The 26164-nt window shown below is 33.8% G+C and overlaps 1 protein-coding gene across 2 annotated transcripts; it reads right to left on the bottom strand.

Annotated features, from left to right (window-relative positions):
- Positions 1–409: 409 nt before the first annotated feature.
- LOC138691846 (UDP-glucosyltransferase 2-like) lies at positions 410–26137 on the bottom strand. 2 transcript variants are annotated; one of them, XM_069814384.1, is made up of 5 exons: positions 25990–26137; positions 8878–9687; positions 6897–7113; positions 3478–3697; positions 410–1301 (listed from the first exon to the last, which is right to left on the bottom strand). In XM_069814384.1, the coding sequence occupies exons 2-5, from the start codon at positions 9685–9687 to the stop codon at positions 1013–1015; spliced, it is 1536 nt and encodes a 511-aa protein (XP_069670485.1). In that variant the 5' UTR covers positions 25990–26137; the 3' UTR covers positions 410–1012. The 2 variants fall into 2 exon arrangements, with proteins under 2 accessions (XP_069670485.1, XP_069670475.1); XM_069814374.1 differs by lacking the exon at positions 25990–26137 and adding an exon at positions 13400–13457.
- Between the last annotated feature and the right edge of the window lie 27 nt (positions 26138–26164).

The following is a 26164-nucleotide window of genomic DNA, read 5'->3' as shown; positions in this document are numbered from 1 at the left end:
TGTCCAGCGGTACACGTTAAGTCCCGTCCCAGGCGTCAACAAGAACAGTACACGTGCAGTGTTATTTTTACATAGTATTGTAATAAAGAATTATGTCGCTCACATAGTCTACTGCAGCTCATTGATATAAATTAAAAAACACGTGTTATTTGAAGAGGTGGTGCACTGCTCCTGTGCTCCTTAAGAGAAATCGCCACTGAAAGCATTGCTAAGTGCCGTATTGTGTAAAGTACATTTCATTGCTTGCGGTCGTCTAAAATCCACCACTGATTGACAATGTCTTAGTGTGTGTTTGTTTACAAAGTGAAGTAAGCAAAATGACATGGTAGTGGTATCTCCTTTCCTTTTGTCTTCCCTTTTATGCCCAAGTCTGGTTTAGTGACGCAAGATCGAAGCTTTTTCACCGCTCTAATTATCACCAATATTTATTTCAATTGTGAGTGTTACATAAGGTTTGAATAATATTTTAAAAGAATATCATAGAATATTCAACAAAAGAATTATAGTTGGTCCGTACAAGTTTCCGAGAACATGTTGCCAATTTATCTCTAGTTGACAGCATTTTTAGAAATATATCGCAATGAATTTATCAGCTATTCATCAAAACTTATACACTACTCTTGCTGTCACAGCAACGTAAACTTTCCTCTCAACCTTTGAGTGGATTCCTCTTTTCTCGGTAAAAAAAAAGTAATTGTAGTATTACACACTTCGTAATTGGAGAACGTATCTTTACTCATTGCTGCAATAGCCCTAAGAATGATCACAAATACATTTCTTTTCTTACTCATTGCATTTTATTTGAATTTATTTAAATCAACGTTGCATTCTCAAAATGATATTAGAAAAAAATTAATTTCATAGCCGTACTGATTTCTCTAAGTCCCTTTTGAGTAAGAACTGGGTAAAAGTTTGCTTAACAGGAAAAGAGTTCTGGCTGGTGACGGAAACATGCTGAGATATGGATACTTTACTTCGAGGAATGTAGGCCGTGCAGATTTTAAGTAGTAGATTATGAATTCTTCTTTACTGCAGGATATGACACATTACCGGTCACCAGTTTTAGCATTATTTTAAAGCTGTAAAATACAATAAACCCCAAGGCAATTATAAGGGCGATAATCACAAGTATGACGTCCAGTAGCAGATATTGGTACCAAGTCAGATCAAGTGCTGCAGATCGCAGATGTGGCGCTCCACGATGTCTGATGACGTACTCTGTCCAGTAGATGGCAGTGTCCAGCGCCGATTGCGGACGATCTCTGAACAGCTGTGACAGACGCTTGGCGTTTGTACGGTAGCTGAAACAAGAGATTAATAACTCATGGTTATCAGTATCAACTACCAGGTTATTTAGCGTCGTTGGGATTGGTGTTGGCGAGATGATATTTGGCCAGATGAGGCCGAGGATTCGCCATAGGTTACCTGATATTTGCCTGACGTTTGGGGAGACCTCAGAAAAAACCCGACCAGGTAATCAGCCCAAGCGGGAATCGAACAACGCAACTCCGCATCCACAGGCAAACGCCTTAGCCTACCTCGCTAAGTCGCACAGTGTGCAAATAAAAAAAAAAAAATACCGCTAATCTAGATGGACAAAATTAATAACCTTGAACAGGTTAATGTAATAAAAATATGAAGTAGGAATTTCAATTTGGATAGAAAAAGAGTACACAAAATAGATTAATAATTAGTAATAAATAGCAGTGAATGCTTTAGTCGAGAGATTATATTGCAACATATTAAATTTCGAGAAATATCACTTTGTTAACGTCGTACAAAATTTTGTCCAATATTCTGTTGAGAAGATTAACTGCATATGTTTATTATTGGGGATCATCAGTGCGGTTTTAGGAATAATATATATATTATTGATAAGTTTTTTGTATTCGACAGATATTGGAGAAAAATTGGGAGTACATCAGTTATTCATAGATTTCAGAAAGGCATATGACTCGGTTGAGAGAGATTTTATGTAATATTCTTATTGAATTTGGTATCCCAAAGAAACTAGTTCGATTAATTAAAATGAGTCTCAGTGAAACTTACAGCATAGGCCGTATAGGCCCTTTTCTATCTGATGCTTTTCCAATTCACTGCGGACTAAAGCAAGGAGATGCACTATCACAGGGATGTCAAAGTCAGAGCACCTTTACTTTTTAATTTCTCTCTAGAATATATCATTAGGAAACTTCGGGATAACACAGAGAGTTTGGAATTGAATGGTTACATCAGCATCAGCTTCTTCGGATGACGTGAATATGTTAGGAGAAAATCCACAAACGATTAGCGAAATTTTACTTGAAGCAAGTAAAGGGATAGTTTGGAAGTAAATCCCGAAAAGACAAAGTAGGCCTATATGATTATGTCTCGTGACCAGAATATTGTACGAAATGGAAACATAAAAATTGGTGATTTATCCTTCGAACAGGTGGAAAATTCAAATATCTTGGAGCAACAGTAACAGATATAAATGACACTCGGAAGGAAATTAAACGCAGAATAAATATGGGTTGAGAAGTTTCTGTCATCTAATCTGCTGTCAAAAAATCTGAAAGATAGGATTTATAAAACAGTTGTATTACCGGTTGTTCTGTATGGTTATGAAACTTGGACTCCCACTTTGAGAGAGGAACAGAGATTAAGGGTGCTTGAGAATAGGCTTCTTAGGAAAATATTTGGGGCTAAGAATGATGAAGTTACAGGAGAATGGAGAAAATTACACAACGCAGAACTGCACGCATTGAATTCTTCACCTGACATAATCAGGAACATTAAATCCAGACGTTTGAGATGGGCAGGGCATGTAGCACGTATGGGCAAATCCAGAAATGCATAGAGAGTGTTAGTTGGGAGGCCGGAGAGAAAAAGACCTTTGAGGAGGCCGAGACGTAGATGGGAGGATATTAAAATGGATTTGAGGGAGGTGGAATATGATGACAGAGACTGGATTAATCTTGAATAGGATAGGGACCAATGGCGGGCTTATGTGATGGCGGCATGAACCTGCGGGTTCCTTAAAAGGCATTTGTAAGTAAGTAATTAAACTGTTTTTAGTCCTAAAGCAAGAATCGCTTATTGAAACTTTATTTTTGCATACGCGCTGTTTTCGAATAAGCAGCTGGATACTTTAAAAATAAATATTTCATATTTCACTTTATCGTAGTAATTATATATTAAATTGCTGAAATGCACTCTTAGTCTAGGAAATTAAAAACATAGGCTAAAAGTATTACTAAATAAAAGGAAATGGTTTTCTTCTAAGACATGATATTCCGTGTATAATAAATTAGTTCACAAATCTTACGTTTGAAATCTTTGCCCAACGTGTCGCACCTACTTGTTTCCTGTCTCCCATTTTCTGTAGAATCATTTTCTAATGCCGAATAAAGCCAGATCAATTTTCTACTGCACATGAATTTTCCTCGAACATTGCAAATCATTCTATTACAATTTCCAAGATGATCATGAACTGACCTGGGATCATGCAGTACTTTGTTCAGAGCCTTGAGGACGTTCTCTGTTGTGATTGAGTCGTAATCCAGCTGTACAGCCACTCCTTTGGACACGCAGTTCTTGACGTTGAGTGGCTGGTCATGTGCCATAGGTATGCCTAGCATGGGTACTCCGGCATAAATAGCTTCTTGAATTCCTAGAAGTCCGCCATGAGTCATGAAGACTCGGACGTTGGGATGTTCTGAAAGCGAAGAAAGTTCGTGTTAATATGTCACGAAATTGAGACTCTGCACACTGTCTTAAATAATTTAGATTTCAAGTATAAAAATATTAATGGTCGTAAGGTATTAATGGAGAGAACTTATCGCTTACAGACCTACATTTATTTGTCTGTGCTATGTACCGTATTCGCATTTATTCATACGTTTATTATTATTATTATTATTATTATTATTATTATTATTATTATTATTATTATTATTATTATTATAGACCTATTAGACTCGTCAAAGACTACCGTATGTTACAAATTTATGAGTTTACGATTTCGTGTCAGCTGCTTAGTTCTGACACGGCAGACAGGCGGCGCAAAGAGCCACATAGCTCTACCGCACAACTTCACTTCCTTCCCGCGTGTGCGAGAGAGAACTGTCAATACCCTTCTAGTTTTGTATAGACTGTAAAATATAATTTTTTCTAATATATTATTTTTATTTTTAACATATGCATTTTCTTTATTATTTTAATAATTCGATTTATATTACTATAAAGGTAAGCGTTCACTACATCGTATCGCACTCATCGGACGAATCGCACGCAACGGATATTTTAAGTGCAGTGCGTTCACTGTAACGGCTCCGCCTCATCGCCTCATCGGATCCCCCTATCAGCTGTTTAAAACATGACGTCGTACGATATTGACATTGCTGAAAACAGAGGAGTTGAGGTTAGGTCTATTAATTACGTCTGTTAGCGAATAAGAATTTGTAATTGCTTCATGCGTCTTAATTGAAGAGGAAGAAACGGAAGAAATATTGGTTACATAATATATTTGCAAGAAACGACTTGATTACTGTAATGGGAACGCCTCAAATTATATAATTCTTCGCAATTTTCTACACGGGAAATAAGTTTTCCGTCTGCCATTTTGGCGCGACACTGAACATGGCACAACATAATAGTAACAGTTGACCAATTAAAATCTATTTATTAAAGAAGGCCATGATCGCACGCATCGGAAAAGTTGCCCATCTGAGAAACGTGGACGGATTTGCCGACAGGCGATGCGTGCGATACGATGTAGTGAACGCGGTTACATAACAATTACAGCAAAGATAGTCTTTTTCCGATCCGTGCGATTCGTCCGATGCGTGCGATATGATGTAGTGAACGCTTACCTTAATAATTTCTTTGATTTTTAGAATTACGTGTAACTAAACTTGTTTTCATTTTGTTATTATTATTATTATTATTATTATTATTATTATTATTATTATTATTATTATTATTATTATTATTATTATTAATCGTATATTGTCCCTGAATTTCCGCTATTGTATTGCTATTCTTCTAAAACTGGTTGAGCGGAAGAGAAAGCTTTATGGCCTTAACTCTGCCAGTAGAAATAAATATACTAATACTACTACTACTACCACCACCACCACCACCACCACCATTATTACTATTCTCTTACTGGTACAATCACTGTCATTTATTACTAGGGCTCAAATCACATAAAATTACCTATAAAATCATATTATATTTCTGGTAAATATGATATTAAAATAAAAGAAATTACAAATATTTAGTAATAATAATAATGATAATAATAATAATAATAATAATAATAATAATAATAATAATAATGAACGTCCCCGAAATTCCGCCAATGCTCATATAAATATTAGGATGTACTGAAATTCCCAGACATACTTCTTAGTCACCTTCGGAGCAAATAGCCTTCACCATTCATAGGGTCTCGGTTCCTTTACTTCGGACATTTTTACGTCGTCACTTGTGGGATGCCTATGCTGACTGAGCACTGTGGCTGCAGTATTTGTTCTGCTGCGTTGAATTGAGGGACACACATAACACACGTGATCTAGAGTCAAAGCTGATGTAACCATAAAGAAAATTCCTGCGTGACAAAATCGAATTGAAGACTTGAATTGACAAACATTTCAAGTCCATTGAGTTTTATGAGTTGACTGTACGTACCTTATGCATCGAGCAGCAGTAAACTATTGCTACATGTTGCGAGCTAGAGACGGGGCTAAACTTTCGGATTCTAGTTATGAAACATTATACATAAGCATGTTATACGGGGACATCATTTTATTTTTACTAACATTTTTAATATTAACTTGTCTATAGCTCTGGATCAACGCCGTTTGTTACCCCCTTCCACGACTGGAGTTCGATGATACTGGCGTAATATACAAACAGATCACTTCACTAGGTATAGAAGGGAAGAAAAGTAGTTCATCCATTTACGTAAACTAGGAAATATTGCGCATTTGAGTTTGATCATTTTCATTAGGTTTTTGTTTAATCAAAATACAGTACAGTGTTAAAAATGAGTGTTTTTACTCACGAACTGAGCTGTCCATGTGGACGTATTCATTATGCAGTGTATATTATACTGTCTACAGCACATTAGCGTACAATATAGAGAATGAAGTTAAATTGAAAAAATATGGATTTTTAAACACATTTTTGAAAATGGTGGCCGTTCATTTCGATACAGGCTTCAGTTCTATGTGCACATTATCGCACTATAGACTATTGTACCTAATCCCAATTACCAGTTTCGTCCTTCGTACTAGTAACTCTTGTTGAAATAATTCTGTACCTACTCTTTAAAAGAGTACCTTACGTACTGTAAATTCAATCTTCATTTCTGCCCGATCCGAAAAGATAAAATTACTCAGACATGCTATCTACTGTCCGTCCAAGTGGTTATATCGTAGGGTCGTAGAAAGGGAGGAAATCACATGACAGTTAATTACTTAACGAGGTCCTTTTATTTAAGTTATTTTAAACAGTTGTATAATATTACGTAGACGTCCAATTCCTAACAGAAATTAATGTTCTCAGAAAAGAGCTAAGACAGCTCAGCCACTAGCTGGCAAATAAAAGCTGGTGGGGGAGACCGGGATACGACGTACGCAAATGGACGACAGTACCTGTGCGAAAATGGTTCAATATTGAAAGCTCTTTCGTCACTGGAAAACGCGAACATATTTTTGGAACGTACTGTTCACTATGACCGTAAGGCTACTATGACTGTATATGCAGTCTTGGATCTGTGTGGAGGACGGTTGAACTTCATTAGTAGAAGGGGTGGGAGTGAAGTACATTCAAAAACTCAGGTACAATCAAAATTGAAGTAAAAATAAAACGACGTCCCTATATATCCTGTGCACTGATATGATACTTACTCAGTACTTCAAACTGTTGGAACCAAGTTCCAATCTTGATATTTTCCGGAAACCCGGAAATGTTACCAATCTTCCATAGAACACGCTGAGGTAACTGTGAGAAAGCGTCGATGAATGCCCGCAGGTTGGTTTCTGTGAAGGTTTCACTACGAATCATTGTTCCCATAGAAAAATAAATGACTCCCTCTTTGGCTTCATCGAGGTACGTCTGCAAGTCCTGTAGGCCAAGAAACGGTTTATTCAATTCCAGTGGCAGTTTCATCTTACCGATAAGTTAGTTTATAAGTTGGTTTGAGGGTCCTACAGCACGCTAGTTCTTTACTAATTTAAAGCTATAGGCACATTGAAGCTGCGAATTAATGAATGACAGGAAGAAAATGGGAGGAGAAACTTTAAAAGTACGCGAAAACGCGTCCTCGCAAGGGAGTTCAGGGTTGATAAAAACTGAATATGTGAGCGCCAAGCCTGTTGACCACTTGCCTAACTCGCTGCTCTAGTGAAGGGGCTCTTGAAAATTTCGAAGGGGAAAATGCTGAAAGTCAACGTAACCTAATAGCTACCACATAACATCAGGTAAATTACTGCTGCCCGCTGCATATTTATCGTACAGCAATCAGTAAGATTGCCAATAACTCAAATTTGATACATTCATGGATTCTGTAGTGTAATAAAATACTCTTCGTTTAAGCAAAAGTCTTTGTGGTGGAGTAAAATAAAATAAAAGTTCCTGAGATTTTAAGTAAAAGTCTGTGTGATGGAGTAAATGTCTGTGTAGTGAAATAAAAGTCTGTGCGCAATTCTCAGTGGTTTTAAGTGAAAGTGTCTGTGGTTAAGCAAAGTCTCTGCAGGGAAGCAAAGGTCTCTGTGTTAGAGTAAAAGACTGCATGGTGAAAAAAAAAAAAAAATCTGTGGCGTAAAAGGTTTCTTTGTTTTTTTTTTAATCTGTCGTTTTAAGTTACGGCTGGTTCACAATAAACCGGGAACGAGAACCAGAATGAAAACGAGAAGCAGAGGAAGTGAATACGAAAATTTTTGATTCACAATAAACCGAGAATGTAGACGACTATGCATATCGATATGTATGTGAATAACGATATGTAAAGTCGATATTACGCATTCTGATGTTATTTGTGTATAATTGACCAATGGCGTTCTCTCATGAGTACAAGGCAGCCAACATAAACACAGGTTAACCAACTTCGAAATTTCAACTGAAACATTTCATTAGGTACGGTACTTAAATATGCCCATGCATCTTTATTATCACAACCTATTTTAAATCTACCGTAACTTAAAATAATTAGAGAAGAAACATTTGCAATAGAATAAAAATGAACACAATAGTAGTTATTGAATTGAAGCATGAATATGTAGTGTGTAATGCAACCAATACAGTAATAAAATATGATTCACTTACGATCGTGTTCAAAGATGCAGCTATTGAAAGCCACGTATTCTCCTTCATTTTCTCATCTTTATACGAGGCGCTCCGCTTATCGTAAACGTGAGGATTTCCTTCAACACTGAATATTAGAATCTCATCAAATAAAACTTGCTCCATGGTGCACAGCACAGAACAAAATAATGCATAGGTTATGTCACGGTCTTCTTGCTACAAAATATACGATGACAAAATAGCTTTTAGATGGCAATAGAATGAATCTAGTGGGCTGTGATCGGAAACGTGAACGCCAAAGTTGAAACTTGGCCAATTCTCCGCTCCCGATCCCGGGCTCCGGCAAGTTTTTCGTTAATTGTGAATGCTCACATTTAAATGTACACATTTTAACAATTTTACCGTTCTTGTTTTCGTTTCGATTCTCGTTTCCGGTTTATTGTGAACCAGCCTTAAGTCTTTGTGGTGAAGTGAAAGTCTCTATATTGGAGTAAGAGGCCTCACTCGACTGCGATGTAATAAAGTCCGATTCTTGATTATGGAACAAAGTCTGAACATAATTCGCCATATGCTGTGTGCACTTACCTCTGGCAGCTTTCCATCGCTGTTTATATGCAATCCACCTACTTCCACAAACGTCGGAACTGCAGGTCTGGGAGTGTTGACTGAGAAGTGGCTGTTCACCAGGATGAGACTTGTGCTCTGCTGTAATTCGTATACCGATGGACAATCTTTACCAAAGTGCTGTTTCAGCATTTCGTCTGTAGGAATATCTAATTCAGTGTGAAACCAAATATTTAAAGCCCAGTACGTCACTGTATTTACCAATCTTTCCCAGAAATTCATTTTATCTGTGAAAGGGACATATAAATTCGGTATGTACGCTGGGTTGTCAGAGTTACCAATCCTATGCCCTAACCATGGAAGACTTACACTGGTTGCAATGTAGATGAGCGGGATTTTGAAACGATGGGAAAAGCCTATCAAACAGTCCGGTCCAAGAAGATGTGTGACCATGACATCGTATGTTGTGTTGCTGTTCATGAGGTTCAAGATGTTTTGATTGTTGAACAAATTGCGGCAAGAGTCTAGCAGTCCGTTTTTTAAATAATTCACAAATTGAAAGAGTCCCATTCCCCTGATCTGTTGTATGGACACACCCTGAAACAGGCCAGTATCAGCGATGCTGAAGTCTGTATAGTTGGGTACTGGTTTGTTCAGCGGATAGTAGCTGTAGACATCCACGTGGTGGCCTCTAGCTGCCAGGGCCTTGAAGTATGTGTGAAACACGACGTACTGGCTGCGTCCTGGGTAGTTGATGAGGCCCAGGATCCTCGCAGCTTCCGAGATGCAGATAGGCAGTGCACAGATGACGAGAACATGCGAACATTTCATCTGCGAATAATCGGATTAGTGAAAGAGCAATTCAGGAAACGGTATAAACAGGGTAAACCTTAAGTAACGTCATTAATTTCAAGGAGTTATTCTTTGAGATATTTCAAACAGAAAAGTTCAATTCAATTTTGTACATTTTTGCTTCCTTTCGAGATAAATAGTTATTTATGATACATGTTCGTAAAGGTTATCTTTTTGGCATTAGTGTGCAGTTTGTGAAATGAGGCGAAGCCGAGATTCATAAACACACGAGGGCCAAAAAATAGCTTTTCGAACGTGTGTCATACATTTTAAAATGTATGTGTGCATGTAATATAAGAAGATCTACCTATGTATATATGGTCCTATTACTAGTAAAGCCGATAAAGTCCACTTATTGTGTAATAAGTTAAGTACAGTCCCCGACTTATTTTCCGTGCTCTGCATTCTACTAAAATGAAATAAGTCCGAAATAATGCAAGCAGGCAACAAACCAGTTACTTTATTTGAAGAAATTATTATGATTTTTCATGTATTAATGAAGTTTTAATTCCTGTTTTTACAAAACTTGTATACTGGTCTTAACTGATTTTACTAGTAATAGGACGATATTAGGCCTATTTTGAATAAATTTTATTCAGCTTCATCCAAGTGAAGACTGCCTAGAAGACAAAAATTGTTGTTTTTTTAGTAAATGGTAGGCAAACAATTATAATGGAAAAAAAGAAAACAATAGAGAAGGAAAAGAAAAAGAAATTGAAAACGACTAAACAAAACATCATTAATTCCAGAAATTGTACGTTGATGAGTGATAGCTGTATGACCGGATGTCAATGCTGTCATTCAACATTGTAACGCATTCCAGCCAAATAAATAAATAAATAAATAAATAAATAAATAAATAAATAAATAAATAAATGAATGAATGAATGAATGAATGAATGAATGAATGAATGAATGAATGAATGAATGAATTAATGAATTAATGAATTAATGAATTAATGAATGAATTAATTAATTAATTAATTAATTAATGAATTAATTAATTAATTAATTAATTAATTATTGAATTATTGAATTAATGAAATAATGAAATAATGAAATAATGAAATAATGAAATAATGAAATAAATAAAAGAAATAAAGAAATAAATAAAAGAAATAAAGAAATAATGAAATAAATGAAAGAAAGAAATAATGAAATAAATGAAAGAAAGAAATAATGAAATAAATAAATAAATAAATAAATAAATAAATAATGAAATAAATAAATTAATAAATGAAAGAAAGAAATAAAAGAAATAATGAAAGAAAGAAAGAAATAAAGAAATAATGAAAGGAAGAAAGAAATCATGAAAGAGAGAAATAAATAAAGAAATAATGAAAGAGAGAAATAAATAAAGAAATAAAGAAAGAGAGAAAAAAATAAAGAAATAAAGAAATAATGAAAGAAAGAAAGAAATAAAGAAATAATGAAATAAATAAAGAAATAATGAAAGAAAGAAATAAATAAAGAAATAATGAAAGAAAGAAATAATGAAAGAAATAAAGAAATAAATAAAGAAATAATGAAAGAAATAAAGAAATAAATAAAGAAACAATGAAAGAAAGAAAGAAATAATGAAAGAAAGAAAGAAATAATGAAAGAAAGAAAGAAAGAAATAAACAAATAATGAAAGAAAGAAAGAAATAAAGAAATAATGAAAGAAAGAAAGAAATAAATAAAGAAATAATGAAAGAAAGAAAGAAATAAAGAAATAAAGAATTAATGAAAGAAAGAAATAAAGAAATAATGAAAGAAAGAAAGAAAGGAAGGAAGAAATAAAGAAAGAAATGAAGAAATAAATAGAGAAATAAAGAAATACATAAAGAAATATTGACAGAAAGAAAGAAATAAAGAAATAATGAAAGAAAGAAAGAAATAATGAAATAAAGAAAGAAAGAAATAAATAAAGAAATAATTAAAGAAAGAAATAAATAAAGAAATAATGAAAGAAAGAAATAAAGAGAGAAAGAAATAAAGAAAGAAATAAAGAAATAAAGAGAGAAAGAAATAAATAAAGAAAGAAATAAAGAAATAATGAAAGAAATAAAGAAATAATGAAATAAATAAATAAATAATTAAAGAAAGAAGGAAATAAAGAAATAATGAAAGAAAGAAAAAATAATAAAAGAAAGAAATAATGAAAGAAATAGAGAAATAAATAAAGAAATAATGAAAGAAGGAAAGAAATAAAGAAATAATGAAAGAAAGAAAGAAATAAAGAAATAATGAAAGAAAGAAAGAAATAAATAAAGAAATAATGAAAGAAAGAAAGAAAGAAGGAAAGAAAGAAAGAAAGAAAGAAGGAAAGAAAGAAAGAAATAAGGAAATAAATAAAGAAATAATGAAAGAAAGAAAGAAAGGAAGAAAAAATAATGAAAGAAAGAAAGATAGAAATAAAGAAATAAATTAAGAAATAAATAAATAAATAAAGAAATTCAGAAAGAAATAAATAAATTCAGAAATAAATAAATAAATACAGAAATACAGACATACAGAAAGAAAGAAATACATAAAAAATGAATGAATTTACATATGTAAATAAATAAGTAAGTACGTAAGTAATAAGTAAGTAATTAAATAAATACACAATACACGTATTGCAATTTAAAGAGAACTGGAACATGGCAAAATCGCAACCCGTGAAGAAATAATACTTTCGGGTAATTTCATTATTACGAACTGTATATTGATTATTTCTTTATTTATATACTGTTAAATTAAGGACGTCACACCTTGTGTTTATTTTGAATTGAAGTTAATTGTGACTTTCAAGGTTCATTACTTAAATGCTATAAATTTATGTTTCCTTAGGTGATGATAGGAGGAAAGTTTTCGAAAATCTAAAGCAGGCTAGGTGCAAAGAAATCTCAAAGAAACTACCGACAGGAAATCTAGCATAATTGCAAACCTTGAAACGAGATAACGCATTATAAATGCAATGAATTTATTACAATCCTTTTTGAAAATTACATGCCGCCACTGATGGAACTTTGCACGGGTAGAGAATGTAAACAACTATACGCGGAAGTCGATCATCCGCAATAGAAGTGGAGTGAGGCTGAAGTCATATTTCCCCTACTTACGAGTTCTGCAGACCTACTTTAACGTAAAATAAGCATATCGTAATTTTATTTTTTCCTATAGAGTTTCAAACGTTTTAAAATTTTGTTTTTATAAAGTGAAACCAGCATAATTATATTTTACGATCTCTAGAACAATCAATTGAAATGGGAGTGTAGAATTATTTCTTTATCTTTTCGATTTAGTTTGAAATAAGGGTATCTTATTGTATGTGTTCTGTGAATATTTAATTAAAATTAGGTTATAGGACTTATTTTAAATTTTACAAGATTTTGTTTAACGTGAATTAAGTATTGTTCATTCTCCGCTTTCGAACACTGTTTAAACACAAAAATTAAACGGTATATCATATATATTTTTTCTTACGAGTTTAAAAGCAACGTACCTGGCATCATGGCAATGGTCAACAACTCAGGTGAAGGGATTATTCAGAGCAGCAACCTTAATGTATATTCCCAGCTGGTTACAGCGTTACAAGATCTCACAATTAATGTATTTAAAATGCACATTTTTCTGAAAAACTATTTAAATCATAGCAAAATGGTATATAACTTTTTGATGCTCTTTACTGAAAGAATCATCCACCAGAATTAAGGATATAACTTACTGTTTATTCTGTATACTTGGGTCCTTTCCCTACGTCTAAGAAACAGGAACTGTGAAGGAACTCGTAAGTGTAGTGTTGCAATAATGCTTAGTCAGTATTATCAGCTGAAGATAACAATATCATAAATGCAATATGTTAGAAGTTGTGTAATACATAAAGAATACTCATAGAACTCGGAAGTTACCCAGTAACCGTCTTTCGAGTATAAATTTTCCGTTATCTACGTTAATTTCTTGATGATGATGATGATGATGATGATGATGATGATGATAATGTATGTATGTATGTATTTATTTACACTGCAAGTGGGCAAGCACCCGATGGCAGTGGTATACACAATATAAACAATACACAAAAAAATGATAAGCAATACACAATAAATTTACAATACACAACACAATTATAACAATACAATTTTATACACAATACAATAAGAATACACAATATAATTTAACACAATAATAATAAAACACAAATAAAATACCTAATTTTACATTACAACCTACATAATTATGTATAGGGCCACATAAGTTTCAATAGTCTTTCTCTTTACTCTCATCTCACTCACTGTAGTGGCACCATGACACATTTCACTGACACTTTAGGACACATTTCACTGACACTATAGAACACATTTCATTGACGCTATAAATTATCACTGATCGGAACTATTCACTGCACTGTAAAACCAAACTCCAATGACTCACCTCGCATCGCTGATACAACAGTTCAAATAAGTCAAATAATTACATCCTTATGCATACTGTACTTATAAACATTTAAACTAAACATTTCTAGTCTAAGGTCCTCTTACACGCTATTTTTAAATAATTTACAATTCAAACCAAGGAAGTAACTCGTCAGGCTAAATAAATACATGTCACCTTAAAAAATTAAATGTTAAATGTCACCTTAATTTTAATTTTCACTTGATATACAACTTTTAAAATTATTCTTGAAACTTCTTAAGGAAGGACAGCCCTCAAAGACCGTTGCAGGTAGGTCATTCCAATCATTTATAGTTCTATTTAAAAATGAGAATTTATCTACATCCGTTTTCTGTTTCCTACATTTGATTTTAAAATCATGATCGTTCCTACCATAGTACGTTGGCTTTTCTAACCGAGCCGTTATGTCTACCCATGCTTTCTGACCTAATAATAATAATAATAATAATAATAATAATAAATATGCAAAGACAAGGACTTGATCTGCGAATAATTGGGTTAGTGATACAGCATTTAGCCGGAGGGACTAGATAAGGGAGACTCGTCTAATTTGGCAATATTTTGTATTTTGACACAGTTTCTAGTTACGTATCCTGAGATTAAATATTCCTCTATTATGGAATGTGTTTAAATATTAAATCCCAATAAACCTCTGGAAGAAAATTCTACAAATCTAAATTATTTTACACATAACACACAAATAAATAACAAGTTACATGTTTCCAGATTTGGTACTTCATCAGGATAATTTGGCAATAGTACAGGGGTAATTTGGCAATACGATTAAAAATAATTTTTTCAAAATAAAACAGTGGTACAAGGTTTATAAGACTTAATTTACTGGGACAAGAAATCACTAAATACCATAAACACAAAAAAAAAAAAAAAAAAAAAATCAAGAAAAAAAAATTGAATGGATTTTTCCGACCACTCTTATTAATTAGCCTATATTGAAGGGTTATCTTCTAATTTCTGTTGTCGATAGCCCAAACCCAAGTTCTTGCATTTTTATTACACATGTCACCAGTTTTTGCTCTTCATCAACGGTTAGAGCTAGGGGTCTTCCTTTTCTGGGAATGACAACGTCATCGGGTCCTGAGGATGCATACAGAAACCTCTTTAAGTTGTTAAAGGGCACATTGTACTTCTTAGAAGTCCTATATTAAGTCGACCATCTAACTTTCAAAACACTCCCAACCGCAGCCCGCAAATCATCTTTGAAATATTTTTCAGAATAATGTCCTCGTTCCCTTGGCATATCTGCAACACACCACACAGAGTGCTGCATTGAAGACTGTAAAAATCCCTCATACGTCCCTATTCTTAAATTTTACCATCGAGTACACATTCTTGTTCAAAGAGAGCAGCAATATATTACTATAAAGGCAAATGGCTAATTCACACTATCTTGGAGAAGACATTTTTTGCTAAGAAGAACATAAAACGAGCTAAGGCCTGATGAGTTATTAACAGAAAATATTAATTATATAAATGGCTTAACTTTATAATATGGAATCTCAGCTTTTGGTATGTAATGCACAAACAAACGTAGATAATGAACAAGACTGTTCTTCCGTCTTTTTATACACACGTCCACACAACCACGACGTCAAAAGGAAGTATTCAACACTTCTTTCTATTAGTAACAATATCTGCCACTATAATGCGCGGATTCGAATGAAACGAAAACTAAAAGTACAGTCAGATGTTGCATCCTATGATCGTGTCATTGAACTTCTTAAAACTATGGAGGAAATTTGGCAATTGAAGAAATACAAGAATATTGCCAAATTTCCCATATTGCCAAATTTTCCTAGTTTCCCTTAATTGATAGCCGTCCCAACCAGGGTTTAATGATGGGCATCCTAATCAATTCTAAATGAATATTTATATTTAATCATGATATATAATATTAACAAATGTGTGTATTTTTTACCTTTTATTTCTGTTGATCATATTCATGTTTTTATTAAATATCACTGGCTTCTGTCTGATTGTCAATTTATATTAAATGAGATTTTTTCTCTCTTTTTCTCTTTCTTCTTTACTGTATTTAGTAAACTGTCCTTGTAAATTTTATGTTATATTATTGGCTAAGACCACTCCGTACACGAGCCTGGCTCTTACGGTAGTGGCTAGAAACATTTTTGTTTTATAATTTTAATTTTTACTCACTAGCTAGCTGACTAGTTAAATATAATTAAATAATAGTACATTATGCAACGATAATGATAGTAATTAAGACGCAAGTATGTTTGTTTATAAAACGAGCGCAAGCGAGGTTCAAAATTTTCATACGAGCATCTTAATTACCATTATAGGCAAGTTTCATACGACTTTTTATGTTCGACCATATTTCTAACTTGAAATTATTCAGAAGTATACATTTTATTTGTATCTGACAGAAGATCGGAAGTGACCTTGTTCATAGCTCTTGAATTGTGAGATTTGCGCAGACGCGAAAGTATTGATTTTTTCCGAGGAACAATAATGTCATTGACCTTGATGTAATACAGAGAATGTATAACCTGGAAATTGATTTAGAATTGAAAAACGAGATGACAAATTGAATTTATTTGAATATTATTTACAATTAACGCTAATTATTATAGTAACAGAACATAACCTTCTGCGACAGTATTGGATTTCCAGCCTCCGTGACGTTTCCCTCGTTGTCTTTCGATTGCATATCCGAGAATAATCGAAAACCTGAACTTTAATGAATGGGTGTACTTTAATGACATGCATTAAAGGACTGCTACCAGGTGTATAATTACTACATTTCGGCATGGTCGAGCATAAAAATATTTAATTACATTATTTTTTTTAACAGTAGAGACCCTAGTTAGCGAGTTAGTTTCTGTTGATGTGGATTTTAAGTAAATGATTATTGTGACAACAACAACAACAACAATAATAATAATAATAATAATAATAATAATAATAATAATAATAATAATGATGATGATGAAAATAATGATGATGATAATGATAACACTGAACAAAAAAAAATTTGCTCCGACTTAAACAATGCGTCCCTTATGGTCTGATGTGCGGTGAATCCGAAAATGCATCTCTTTTCTTCGTATCACGTAAGGTTATTAAGTTATACTATAATTTCACTTTTCGATAAGCGCGCCCCAGAAAACATCTAGCGCGCGTTGGGGATATGAACAAAAACAAAAGGTAATGTATTTTATAGGTTTATGACTTCCTGTTTCTTATGGTTGTTGGCACGTTCTTTTGTACTTCTAATAAATAAACAGATATTGGTTCCTTCTATTCAGTAAATTTTATAACAGTTCAAAGTGAGGTCCATGCAGTGAACAAACAAGGATGTGGTTTTCAGTATTTAAAGGAAAAATTTACCAGTTTGAGTGACGGTAAATTAAAAGAGGGTGTCCCCACCTGTGGAGTAACGGCTAGCGCGTATGGCCGCGAAACCATGTGGCCCGGATTCGATTCCCGGTCGGGGCAAGTTACGTGGTTGAGGTTTTTCCCGGGATTTCCCCTCAACCCAATATGAGCAAATGCTGGGTAACTTTCGGTGCTGGACCCCGGACTCATTTCATCGGCATTATCACCTTCATCTCATTCAGACGCTAAATAACCTAAGATGTTGATAAAGCGTCGTAAAATAACCTACTAAAAAAAAGGGTATTTTCATCGGTCCACAAATTCACAAAAATTTACGGCTGACCCTTTGTTTAAGAAAAAACTTTCCTTTACAGAAAGAATGACATGGCGCGCTTTCAAAGATGTTTGCTCAAATTTCCTTCGAAATTCTAGGACAGACAACTACATCGAATTTGTGGAAACAATGTTAAGTGCATATGAGAAAATGGCGCGTAATATATCTCTCAAAAACACACGTTTTATATTCTCATTTGGATTTCTTTCCTCCTAACCTTGGAGTGGTAAGCGATCAACATGGGGAAAGATTTCATCAAGAAATATCTGAAATGGAAAGGCGATACAAAGGAAGATCATCATCCAGCATGGTTGCAGACCATTGTTGATTCCTTGTAAAAGACAGTCCCGGGTATACTGTACTTATAAACAGAGGTAATTCAGAAAATCTTTTTAAATGATAAGTTCACATTCCGAGATTTTTCTCACTCTACATAAGAAATATTTTATTGTTCTGTTTTACACTACGTAACATCATTTTTGTATCCAGTACACATTTTTCAAGTGTTATGAGACATTTGAATCCCTAATCTATTATAATTTTGTGCGAGATCGTGCGTATTTGCTTGTTTTCCGCACAATACGCGGTAAGTGTGAAATACCACATTCAGTATTCCCAACCTAACACACATAACCATTTCCCTCTTCTTACCGCTTAAGCGCGACATTCATTTTACTGCTTTAGGCTTTTAACATATTATTTTTAGAGACGTTTAACATAGTAATAATTATAAATTGGAAACTTACCACTGCAATTTCACCTAAATTGCAATGTTAATTATTGTTTTTAAATATTTGCAAAAATTAAGTAAACTCTACTACTCCACGAAACTTATTGCATTCCTGATACAAGTAACATTAAGGAAGCCGTGAAAAAATCAACGAGATTCCAGATGCTGATGTTATTACTGCAATATGTTATATAAATAATATTGTTAAAATATTAAAATGAAAAATAAATCATTACATAACCTTACCGTTTGTTTTAAGTTCGCATTTATAGACTGGGGGAAAAAAAAGACAGACGTATATCACTGCCTGCTGGAGTATAGTAAACGCAGAAAACATTTTACAGCAACAATGTTGAAGAAAGATATTTTGGTTTTCCGAAGTTGGCGTCATTAAACAGAAACCAAGATGGAGATTTCATTGCAACTAATTAGAAATTCGTCTTTCAGGTATGTAATGAACGACCTTCGCACAAAATAATGTACGATACACGAACGGTATGTTTGTTTTCATGTTCTCGGAAATTAAAAAAGCTCAACTACGTTTCGCTTTTTCAGTCTTTTCCTCAACCATGAAAACGTCAACATACCGCTCTTGTAACGTATATTACTATTATCAGTAGCAGTGAAAAATAAAAAATAAAAAGTTTTTTCATACAAAATTCAATTCACTTGCTCCGGAAAATGGTACGTGATGGGGCAATTTGGATTTTAAATTCAAATTTAGGGCACACACATTAGTAATATTCACCTATTTTTATTTCGGAGCAAGACAAAAAGTAAAACTTTGTTCAGTGTAATTTATAGGATCTAAAAATTCCGTACCTAATGTAACCGATAATAATGATCTTTCAGAGGCAAGTTAAATTGCTTATGTTTTCTTCATTTTATTCACCGTTTAAAAAATTCTGGTTTTGGCTTATTATTCAATATATGGGATATTAGGTTCACCACCCATTGTCATAACTTCATCTGTATCGTATGTGTCCACCATTTTGTTCTTGTGCAAATAATAGTCTCTCTTTTCTACTGTGTACTGTGTATCTGGAATACCTGCAGTGTATACGATTGAAGTCCTTGAACTCGTGATTGTCGTAGATCTGCTGAAGAACACTACCCCCACAACCAATAATTTGCTGGGTTAATATCTGGCGATCATTCAGGCCAAGTTACAGGAAAGTGCCTACTAATAACGAGCTCATCAGAAATGATATATAAAAATTCTTTTATTGGGTTAAATATGTGAGGAGGAGCGCCGTCCCGCACGAAGATTATATTTTCAATTTTCAGATTTTTTAACACCGATATTGCATAATTTTGAAGCATATTCAAATAACGTTCACCATTTACTGCAGTGATGTCAAAGCAAGCGCATTTTTCTGACCTTGACGTCGTACGCGGGCAGCAAGCGCTAAGTATGGAAAGAGGAAGGGTTGTGTATATGAATAAGCAACCTGTTGGATTAAGAAAACAGTGGTGCACTAACTTCAAACGGAACGTGAAATTTTATGTCGTTTTTATGTGGCTTCTTTCTGTTTAATATTATCTATATTGTCTGTAAAACAAAAGTACTAACACTGATTTCTTAATATTGCACGTTTTTAAATCTTAATAATATAATAGAGAGTTAAGAAGGAATATTCACTTAAATTCCACAGTAGTATAATATTATACTGTATTAAGTGGATGAAACACATTATAAATAAAGAAATTGATATTCCAAAGAAAGAGATTGAGTATACATGATAAGTTGGAATTTATATTGATGGTATCTTTAGCCTTACAAAAATAATCAATAAACTAATCGAAACAATATTACAGTACAAAGCAAAGTTACCTAGGTACTGTATCTATTTTAAGTCACTAATATTACTTAACAAAATTCTTATCGCATTATGCTTTTAAGGTGATATTTGTGAGCAACTTCCTATCGTCAGAATATTAAATTATTTTCTCTAAATCTGCTGAAGCTATAGAGCTGACATTTTTAAACAAATGGGCATGTATCTTTTGCTTATGATGTAACAGTAGTTGCTTTGTCAATTCATTTCCTTACAAACCATTTCCATGCGAATATTTTCAAAATTTTCAATACACTATCTTCAGTAATACGTATATACGGTATATTAGATTTACGAAAACATTCTGTAAGGCTACTAAATAAATAGGCCTATACCTGAAAATTTCACTTTTCTATACGAAAAGTTGAGAAAATATTTCTTTTGAATAAAAAAATCAAACTTGTGAAAAATGAGCATTAAAATTAAAACTTACATTCTTATAATGCACTTATACTTCTCAGGCAAATGTAAAAATTAACATGGATACAGTTTTAATAAGTTCTCTTCCCTTTATCTATTGAATCAGTGCTGGCCATCCCTGAATATAGCTCGACCAAACGGAATATACTACCTCTTTCGTCTGGCTCTTTCCTTTCCGCTGTAAAGCGCTCAGGCTCTCTGGGCTCTAAAGCGCGCGCTTGCTCCTGTTGGCATCAATTGACATGCCTGATTTACTGTAACAGTTTATGTCACTCGATTTTCAATCTGCTGCTGAAAACGTGCTCCCACATTCGTAATAACATTGAATAAGTCCGACACAAGTTTGCAGAGGTAACTGCAGTATTGTGATATAATATGTAAAAATCAAGTTTTTATATTACGCTGTAGTATTATGCGATTTGTGTATGTGATGTATTTTCCTCATGAATTAAATAAAATAGGAAGTTAAAAAAATGGAAAATTTTGCGGAGATATCATTTTTCTTCATAAATAGAAATTAATGGAACACACTTTTACTTAAATTAATTCGTTAATAGTTATTTATGATGCAAGTTCGTGAAGTTCACATCGTTTCACAAACTTTGAATCGCGCCAAAAAATAACTTTACGAATGTGTATCATACAATGATTTTCTACGATATCATAAATTTACATTATATTAATATTTAAAGTTGGACCAGTTATAAGATGACGATTTCACGGCCATCTAAACTCAGAGCCGGTACGAAATATGTATGAAATATACTGGGTGTTCATTTCAAAGTGTGTCATGACGTCACTGTTGTGAGTCAGCGATTTGAAGCGAGTTTCAGCTTTTATGTCAGAGAAGTTGTCTATTAATCAAGGCGTTCAATCTGAACTTGAGAACGTGTACGGTATAACTTGAATGTCGTAGCAACAGATGGCGGTCTGTAAAGTCTGTGTGCTACCATAACCTCTTTCGAACTGGGTTTTACGCGGGCAAGTCGTACTCAGGGTATTTGTTATCATCGATTGCGTACGGTAACATTCTACAACACAAATCAAATGCTCCGTGCCATGTTAACCGTCGAAGTTAATGTCAACAAATACGTAAGTAATCGTCTTAACCCTCTCCCCATATCCCGACAGTAAGAAAAAAACTCACTTCAGTACGTGTTTTCAAACAGTTCACATTCTTGCCACTATTGGCGTTACCGTACGTATCGGTAAGTAATCTTCAGAATGAACGTCGTACTTGCTAGGCAACTTCTCTCGCAATTAGGTAATACGCCTCTGCGGAAGTGTAGGAAGATTGAATTCTCTAGGCTCATCGGATAGCCACATGACGACATACAGCGAGCCATGACACATTTTGAACTGAACACCCAGTATATCCATGGAATTACACTTTATTTTAGTCATGATCACGATTTCATGGCCGCTTAACCTTCTATACAGGGTGTAAGGGATACCTATGCCTATAAGTGCCGTTCTTTTCACAATCGTCGGGGACGGCCTACAGGATAAAAAAAATGTCCATATAACATAGGGTCAAAACTTGATAGCTTTCCCAGAAAAATATTTTTTTTTTTCTTATTTTATTTGCGTTATACTACTTAGGACTATATCTTTAGTAAAATTCCGAAAACAATTACATCAGTAGGCATATCTACCAAAGAGTTAATATTAGTTTAAATAAATATTAGTGTTTCCTATTACGTTTTCGTGAAATTAAATAATAGTGCATGCTCAAATTTGTTAATATTCTGGTGTGAGAGACGTGGCAACATGTTGAGCAGGCAGTACTCTGCACAGACGAACATACAGCTCGACCAAGTTAAGTCTGCGAGCCGAGAGGGGAAGTTGGAGGCAGTTCTGTAGTGAAAGGAGGCGCTAACGAGAGGAGACCAGTACAGTCTCATATGACAGCAAAGTTTTCCTACTGCACTTCAGTTCATAGAGCGGTAACATTTTAAGACGCTTTGAAATAGACTGTACTTCTACTTCTGATTGACAGTGAGGTTTGGCGTTCTGATTGGCAAGCGTGGGCGTAGGAGAGAAAGCTGCATGAGGGGGGAGGCAGGGTAACTGTTGCCTTTATCTGAAGACAAGGACAACAAATGCGCGCGCTCCGTAGTGTATTTTAAACGATGTGCACACGTTGAAATCTGAGTGTTAAGTGACCTATGTGGCAACTGTGTTTTGCCTCTACATTCCATCCCGATATCCCCACTCGCAGACTTGACTTGGACGAGCTGTACCTGTCAGATGAGTTCTCCCTGTCCATATGTCTACTGCAGAGCGGATGACAGTTCAGTACAGGTATTCGATAAACAACTTACAATGTCATTTACAGTTTATGAATACCATATATTATTAATTTTTGGAGAAAGTCGTCGTAATTCAAGATGTACTGTCAACGTTTTCCGCAAAGAAGGTTAGCTAATCGGCGAACTTTTGTAGCAGTTTCTCAACGATTATTAGAAACTAGGAACCTTTTACCCCGTTTCGAAAATAACACAACCAGAAATTTGGTTAAAATTGGTACTGCTTTATGGAAGCGGGCGGGATTAAAATGTTGCATTAGAAAAAAAAGTTCGTGTGATTTTGTGCAGTAAATCATTGTTTATTTTCTAGACGTACAATAAAAAAATGGAGCAATTTTTAAAATAAAATGGAAATTTACCATAATGTTCTATTAATGATATTGAAAGTTTGTATTTGCTGCTTGTTTTATGTAAACAACAGTATTGTCATTGTCCGCCCCCGTCCACACCTGTGGAGAAACGGTCAGCGCGTCTGGCTGCGAAACCAGGTGGCCCGGGTTCGGGGCAAGTTACCTGGTTGAGGTTTTTTCCGGGGTTTTTCCTCAATCCATTATGAGCAAATGCTGAGTAACTTTCGGTGCTGGACCCCGGACTCATTTCACCGGCATCATCACCTTCATATCATTCAGACGCTAAATAACCTAGATGTTGATACAGCGTCATAAAATAACTCAATAAAAAATTGTTCGCCCCCTGCATTAGAACAGAGCATCTGTTTTGTATCGGTATGTCTGTACCAGCTTGAGCTGTACTATGTACTTGTAAACCCCCTCCTCCCCATCCAGCAACGTTGCCAAACGTCTAACATTGTAAACTTCAATAATTAGTTAAATATTGCAAATATAAAAAAAAATTGTGAGGACATTTTTTCTTTCTTACGACATGTATAATCATTACTTAAAATAATGGCACTTATACCCCTTATACCCCGTATAATCAACAAAGCGTTTAGGAAAAGGTGAATATTACATCTTGCTACAATGATTATTACATATGTAACTTCAGAATATTACGTGCTGAAATGTAACTATGAATGTTAAATTTGTTACTTATTTGTGTTACGTGTAATATTTATGTCATGAAAGATCGTGGTAATGGATTAATTTCTTATTGAATGAAGTTTGTATGTTGAATATTGCAATTTCTTCGGCACAGCATAAAATGAATAGCAGTGCTTAAAGTGATTACTTACTTTTTATGCCCAGTATTTTATACGCTTATTTTACGCCTCATATCAATGGGTAAAATGCAACTTTGCACACTATCGTAGAAAAGATATGTAATCACATCTGAACAATAAAAAAGTAACAAACTCGTTGTCATGGTGAAGCAAAAAAATGCAATTCATCTATATTAATAATAACTCTGTAGCCAAAATTTTTCTGGTAATTTTCGATTTTCCAAAAATAATTGGTGTTAACATGTAGGCTATAATTAACCATCCTGAAACCGAAAATCGCTTTTTTGAAATTTTTGTTTGTATGTCTGTCTGTCTGTCTGTTTGTTACCTTTTCATGCGATAATGGCTGAACGGATTTCGATGAAAATTGGAATATAAATTAAGTTCGTTGTAACTTAGATTTTAGGCTATATGGCATTCAAAATACATTATTTAAAAGGGGGGTTATAAGGGGGCCTGAATTAAATAAATCGAAATATCTCGCTTATTATTAATTTTTGTGAAAAATGTTACATAACAAACGTTTCTTTAAAAATCATTTTCGATAAGTTTTATTCTTTGAAAAATTTTGATAGAATTGATATTTAAATGAGATAAATGAGTTTTAAAATTAAAATAACTGCCATCTAAGGCGGTGTAATCAAATAAAAAACAAATGGCAGTCTATAAGGGGCCTTGGACAACAACAATCGAAAGATATGAAGCATAGCCTACAGATAATGTTTCTGTGTTTGTATGAAGTAATATCGGAAGCTAAATTAACCGATTTGTATAATGAATTATTATTTCACAATTGGAAAGTTTGTTTCTCTAGATGGACATAATGCTATAATGTTATTACAGTCAGTTCTGAGTGAATCAAGGACAGGTAAGATTAAAATAGCTTCTTATACACAGAAAACTTGTTAGGCTATTCTGTAGCCTACATTTTTATTCTATGCAAAATTTTGATAGGACTGATATTTAAGGATATACAAGACTTTTAAAATAACAATACAATACATTTTCACCGCCGCCTCAGATTATAGCGTTGTTGTTCCTGCAATAACTCCTATGTGCAAAATATAAAATTTTTGAGTAGAAAGAAAAAACACATTTATTCATTACATGGCAATGGTACATAGGAGATCGTGAATTCTTACATTTTCGAAAGAAAGAAATATAATTACATATCACGTATCACTATTTAAGTTATTTTAAGTGTTCAGAACCATAGTGGGCCAAGCGCCATTTACTGAAGACATAGAAAACAGGGGTTAAAATTAAGTTATTAGTCCATAATTCAATGGAAACATATAGCAAGTAATATAAAGTATACACATTAAAACTAAAATATATGTCAATCTTCATTAAACTATGGTTGCATGTAATAACAATAAAAGAAACATGTTAAAGGAATTGTCATTGCACCAAATGAGTGGTCTCTGGATCAAAATGATCGCATTTAATTTTTTAAATACAATTTAAATTAAGTAACATATTAATCGATTTATCCTTCTATCAAACACGAATGTTGCCTGGATCAAATGTCCTATTGTAATTATGTAATTACTTTATATTTATTTCTAACGGGTGCAGCGGAGCACACGGGTACGGCTAGTTTTATTATAAACCAGTGCCAGAATGTTTTAGATACTTATAGAAAATATGAACTACTGTTGTTAGCGTAATATTGAAGTATTACAATTACTTACAGGTACCTTCGTCGATATTTCTACTCTAATATGTCTGAAAGGATGTAACAGGTCGCTGTGTTGGATTCCCTGTAATTTTGTCAGTGTTATGTGTGTTGTGTTAAGCTTTCCCTTTATTTACAGCTGATATATTAACAGAACAAAGTCATAACGCTAGACAGGCACGTGTACGGTG

Source organism: Periplaneta americana, chromosome 2 (genome assembly GCF_040183065.1).
Source record: "Periplaneta americana isolate PAMFEO1 chromosome 2, P.americana_PAMFEO1_priV1, whole genome shotgun sequence".
Classification (NCBI taxonomy): domain Eukaryota; kingdom Metazoa; phylum Arthropoda; class Insecta; order Blattodea; family Blattidae; genus Periplaneta; species Periplaneta americana.
The sequence above is the reverse complement of the archived record's forward strand: the minus strand, read 5'-3'. Positions and strand labels throughout refer to the sequence as shown.

Excerpts from the sequence above, each read along its gene's own strand:
- LOC138691846 (XM_069814384.1), bottom strand. The coding sequence starts at position 9,687 with ATGAAATGTTCGCATGTTCTCGTCATCTGTGCACTGCCTATCTGCATC. Across the intron at positions 3,698-6,896 it reads CCAACAGTTTGAAGTACTGA|AACATCCCAACGTCCGAGTC; the intron begins GTAAGTATCATA and ends CTTCGCTTTCAG. Across the intron at positions 1,302-3,477 it reads AAAGTACTGCATGATCCCAG|CTACCGTACAAACGCCAAGC; the intron begins GTCAGTTCATGA and ends CTCTTGTTTCAG.